General features: G+C 36.2%; 1 protein-coding gene across 1 annotated transcript in view; it reads left to right on the forward strand.

Annotated features, from left to right (window-relative positions):
* LOC131043061 (conserved oligomeric Golgi complex subunit 5) overlaps positions 1-5,596 on the forward strand; it is a 30,049-nt gene extending 24,453 nt beyond the window's left edge. Inside the window, exon 4 of the mRNA XM_057976402.2 lies at positions 4,513-5,596. Within this exon, the coding sequence (XP_057832385.1) occupies positions 4,513-5,448 (936 nt within the window). The 3' untranslated portion in view covers positions 5,449-5,596. The remainder of the gene's footprint in view (positions 1-4,512) is intronic.
* Positions 5,597-6,000: the final 404 nt, after the last annotated feature.

Here is a 6,000-nt window from a genome sequence, read left to right on the forward strand (position 1 = left end):
TCTGGGATTATATATATATGAATGAGGAGACATATCGATGGATAGACATGTCTGCACACGTGTGGAGACATGTATCTCCACCGATATGTCCATTCATTAATCATTGCATAATACATACCGATTCATAATCGATAGTTTATAATCCATTAACAAACCAATTCGTAATCAGTATGTTAGAATGATGATAACATAGGCATCATTAAATCGATACACATTATCGATAATAATAAAGATCGAGTAGTAAATCGATACACATTATTGATTATAGTAAAGATCAATGAAGGTAGTCGATACACAATATCGACTGGGTTTAGATCATGCATGATACTCAGTGCAGATCGATAAACACAAATTTATACTTGGAAGAAATGATGATCGACGTGTGATCAGCCATTTTGATTATTTATTACACATAGAATAAATCAATATAATGATTTATGATTTAACATCCATTTATAATTATGTATGTATGTATATTAGTATATGTAATAATAATAAACTCAATTATTATTATTATGTATATTGGTATACATACATATAACAAAATCATAAATCATTCTATTGATGTAATTATCATCCATGATTATGTTTATCTGACCGAAGCTATCATCATTAACAATTCGCTCCAACTTGCAAACTCATGAAGTTCGTTGGGAATCATCAACTCACGAAGTCATCCTTGATTATCAACTCATGAAGTTCATTTCAAATTGAATCCATCCAAGGCAAGTGCTATCGAACATCCTTCGTTTCTCTTTCAACTTCACTCATGTATGCTCATTGATAAAATTTGCTCCAAAACGTGAAGTCATGAAGTTTGCTCCAAGAGGGCAAGTCATGAAGTTCGCTCCAAGGTGGCAAGTCATGAAGTTTGCTCCAAGGTGGCAAGTCATGAAATTCGCTCCAAATCCTGAGTTCATGAAGTTTGCTCCAAATCTTGAAGTCTTGAAGGTGAAGTTCACTCCTGAGGCTTTGAAGGTGAAGTTCGCTCCTTAAGGTTAAACTCATGAAGTGGATTTCAAACCAAGACCAAACTCCTCTTTGCTCATTTTCACTTACGCTCTCAACGTCGATACTTGATAATTTGCTCAACATGAGATCTTAGAGTGAGTCTTCGCTCTATGGGAGAAGTGTAAGAAATTCGCTACACAAGGAATGTTCACGAAGTGAAATTCGTTCCTTGAAGAGGAGCGCTTGAAGTGAGCTTCAAATTAGCAATCCTTCCTCACTCGTGGTCGAACTCATGATAATTAGACTTTGCAAACTTACTTCACACTCATGCAAGACTATCCACTTGACTCCTAGCCATTTGAGTGCCTATACCTCTCTAATGCAAAGGCTAATATCTAAAGACATCAAACACTACCTAGAAAGCAGGAAAAAAGTGGGGGTCCCCATTTGCGATGGGGCGATGTGTGAATACCTCACAACAAGCTGGGAAGAGGAAGATGCAATTGTAATGATGTATTTACTTTTAGTTTTACAAAAACTATTTACTATTTTGCTTCCAGCCATCAGCATTCTTCATGAGGATGCGATTTTGTACCCACTTTGCATTTAAATATATCCAGACTCGGCTTGTTTCTTTTGTGTTCTCATTTGTTGACTCATTGGCTGCATCTTCTCATTGAATTTTGCAAAAAAATGCATTTCTAATTAAATTTAAGCAATTTTTTTTGTGTCCGAGTTTTTTGCCGAGTACTGGTCGAGAATTTCCTTTTTTTTGTTAGGCCTTGGTGAGTTTTTGGTTTTGGCAAGTAGTTCAACTACCTTTGCTTGGCCATTGAGCTTGTAGGACTTCTGCTTTTGTTGGGCTGTTGAGCTCGTGGGTTTGAACAAGTGAAGTTGGCGAATGATGAACCCCCGAAAATGGACTTGTGGGAAGAGGTCCTCTATAAGTGGTCTCTTTAGGATCAGAGCAAGTTAAAAACCCAAGTTTCCTCCATCAAAAAAATATATATGATATATTATATTAAAAATTAAATATGTACATTATAAATTTTACATTATTTTTAATTTATAGTTTATTATATAACTATTAATTTATATTCATAGTCTATAATAGTTTAAATTTTAAAACTACTTAAAAATATTGATTATAAACTATAGAGGTTCGCTCCTTCCCCGTCAAAGTGCCATCTATAATATTGCATAATAGTATTAATTTTAAAGCTAGTGTACAACATTAATTATATACTTGTTTGCATCAGAATTCATGGGGCAGGGTGTGTAGAGAGCTTGAGTCATATTGAAGCCACGATTTAGAGCAGCTTTGCCAGCTGCTCCGACACTATCTCATAGGCCCCTACAATTTAGGATGATTGAGGCCCTTTGAAATTTGTTTGATGACCACCAATGCTCTGCCCACTCCTATATTTAGGGATTTTCAGAGGTTGGAAAGAAAACTAAGGGAAAAAATAACAAACCATTTCAAAATTGATTCCACATCAACTCTGATTTTGTCTCGGATCAGCCTTATTTTTTAGCAATTCAGTAATTTCATGAGTTTTTATAAGGTTTTGCGAGTTTTTACAACGATTTTTTTTTCACTTTTTTTCACCATTTTTTGGGGTTTTTAACATTAATTTAACGCAACTTAAATTCAACAATTGGTCAACAATTTTTTCGTGAATTGGGATTTTTTCGGTGAATAAATTGGCTGGCTACACGATTCGGGATTAATCGGGTATAATCATGATTTTTTGCAGACTATTGCTTATTTGCTCGAGACCCTCAAGTCGTGGATTCCTTGAGGTCATGAATTTTGAGCACTCATGGAACTTTACTTTCATCCACACTTGTAAATGTTTTGATATCCATTCTTCATCCACCTAGGTCTTGATCGATTCCTCTCTTCCTCATCCAGTCCTTGAAGAGCTTCTACTTGCTTGAGAGTTGCTCATCATTCGTAAAAATTACATTGTGAATCACCTTTCATGAAGATCACGACTCTTACCTAACACTTAAGCACTAAAGTTGAGTGAGCTCTAAACTATCCCCAAGGAAGATCAGATTGATGCTAGACTGCCTGAGACTCCTACGACTCGCTTCACCTTGGACTAGCAAAACCAAACCTTTTCATAAGCAAAGGCTAAAGACTGGAACTATTGCCAAGCTAGATGAGTAAGGTAAAACAACTATGCTATCAAGCATAACTCGATCTCTGTATTTAGGCAAAAATATGTACATACTTTATGATTTTTTTGTTTTTGTTTTTTGTGTTGATATATCATCCAAACATACCCAACCCCAATTTTTATGCTATACTGGCTTTACCCGAATTCCCTTACCTGAAATTGAACACAAGCCCTACCCGGAATCCAAACTGGTAACTTTGGTTTTAACCAAGCTCAGAATCCTTCAAAAAATGCCCATGCTGAGCCCACAGGAATAGTAATTAGAAGTTAGCAAACACATGTTCAATAAATCAGTAACAAATAAATGATTGCTTCTAAAATTGTGCCTGAATTTTTACATTCAAGTTCAAATCTTTGATGTGTAGCTGTTCCTTGAGAGAATCCAGATTTGCAGCGTACAAATGAGGGGAAAAAAAGATCCGTAGACAAACAAAAAACCCAGTTTAATCTCAAGATTAATCACAATTTTTAAATATATTGCAATTTAATTGTGCCCACGTTTTGTAAAAATTTGGATTTAATCTGGATCAGATTGCCTCTGCTTCGAGTTTGAAATTAGTCATGATTTTATCCCCATTTCTGCGTCTTCACTATCAACAGTTATTATTTCTTATTTGGATCTTTCCTTATTCTATTTAATGTTGCAAGTTTCATTTTTGTGTCATGAGTTATGCGAGGCATGCTTCCTTGAAAGCTGGGACTATTTACTACAAGGACCGTCTTAAAAGTTAAAAGTAAAACCACGTACCTTAGATATGTGGTGCAGGTTTGCTTTCAAAATGCCTCTTGACCAAATTCCTTATAGGAACAATTCTAGTTTCCTGTTATCGTCCCTACTGCGAATATCCTAGTTTAATAAATAATATTAGAAATTAAGTCTGACAAATGAAGACTGCATATGACCTTGTGACAAAGGCTGAAAGCAGAAAAAGTGCTCTGGTTAATGAAAACTTAAGTTGAGGAGTTACATCATCATAGATTTCTTAAAAAATTAAAGTTTGGCAAGGGAAGATACGAAACAACTTCCACCGTTGGTACAGAAGCTGATATATATCAGTTTCAGATTAAGCATAATCTAGCAATTCTTGCCGATGAAGCCTGTTCAGCCTCAAAGTACTGCATGCACATGTATGGTCTACTGTGTCACTGGAGAGTGTTGTTTGATGGATTTGCCATGCTGTTTTTCAATGCCTAGAATGCAGCTTCATATAAGTTCAGTTTTTCTTGTTTGTTTCACATAAGTTTCATTTTGTAGTAAGTAGATTTATAATAGCATACATGAGAGTTGCATTATTATATATGAAATTGACAGAGTACAATGAATTGTATTTTGCCCTGGCTTACGTTGACTGATAAGTTGCCTTGTTTGCGACAGATATCGACAGGTCCAGAATCACGTCAAGTTATGGGTCCTGTGACACCCTTACAAGTCAAGAATTTTACCATTTATCTCCATCTTCAAGAGGTTCACACACGTATTACTGCCATGGTTTCTAGCTTACCGACTGTAGCAATGGAAGTTATGTCACCATCTCTAGGTGCCATATATAGCGTGGCATGTGATTCAATAACTCCTCTTTTCCAGGCCATGCTTGATCGTCTTGAAAGTTGTATTTTACAGATCCATGATCAGAAATTTGGGGGAGAGAGCAATGCCAGCATGGATGAAAATGGTTCTGGATACATGGAGGAAATTAAAAATTCTATAATTCACTTCCATAAAGAATTTCTTTCTAAATTATTGCTTCCTACCACAGCTCACTCTACCTCTGTTGTTGGGGAGAGTATATGTGCGAGGCTTACTAGAAAAATGGCTGCACGTGTACTGACTTTCTTTGTTCGACATGCTGCTCTTGTAAGGCCTCTTTCAGAACCAAGGAAACTGCAATTGACTAAAGATATGGCAGAGTTGGAGTTGGTGGTTGGACAAAACTTGTTTCAGGTGGAACAGCTGGGAGCACCTTATCGAGCTCTTAGAGCTTTAAAGACCCTTTTCTTTCAGGAAACATCCAAAATTGAGAGCTGCCCTCTCCTGCAAGATCTTCCTCGCAGTGTTGTGCTTCATCATCTATATTCACGGGCTCCAGAAGAGTTAGAATCTCCTATGCAGAGGACAAAATTAACACCTAATCAGTATTCCTTATGGTTGGATTCTCAAGGAGAGGAGCAAATTTGGAAAGGCATTAAAGCTACATTGGATGATTATGGTTCAAAGATTAGTGCCAGAGGAGACAAAGAATATAGCCCTGTATATCCTCTTATGCTTCAGTTGTGCTCACCTCTCTCTGAGAATACTCTTGTTTCAAAATGAAATTAATGGAAAGACAAAAAGATATAGTTCTTCATTAAATAGGTTGATTTTGGCATAGGCTATTTCTCGTTTTGGAGATGCACATTGTATCCTGTTTTGATCTTTTCAAGGCAATTGAGAAACATGCAATATAGGTCACATTGCTAAAGGATCTGTTTAGGATTGTGATCTTTGTTGACATCTATATTTGTGATTCTAGAGCATCCTATATCTCCTCATCGATTTTGATCTCGCAGACGTTAATACATGCTTTCTGATTTTCTGGCATAAAACTCTACAGTGAATGTAATTGCAACATTGAACATAGCCATTGAAGATCTATACTAAGCAATGGATATTAGATCAAGGTTCTTCATCATACATACTGTCCATTAGATCATGTACAAAGTCATACAAGGATTATGTAGTGACCAAAGTTCCCACAACAGAGTGCATGTCACGGGTGCTACAAAAGCAGGGAGAACACATGGAAGCAAACTTCAATGCAGTATTATTTTGAGATTGTGTGCTACGTACTAATTGAAACAAGTATATTATCTTGAGAATATAGAA

The sequence above is a fragment of the Cryptomeria japonica genome, chromosome 7, assembly GCF_030272615.1.
Source record: "Cryptomeria japonica chromosome 7, Sugi_1.0, whole genome shotgun sequence".
NCBI classification, from domain to species: Eukaryota; Viridiplantae; Streptophyta; class Pinopsida; order Cupressales; family Cupressaceae; genus Cryptomeria; species Cryptomeria japonica.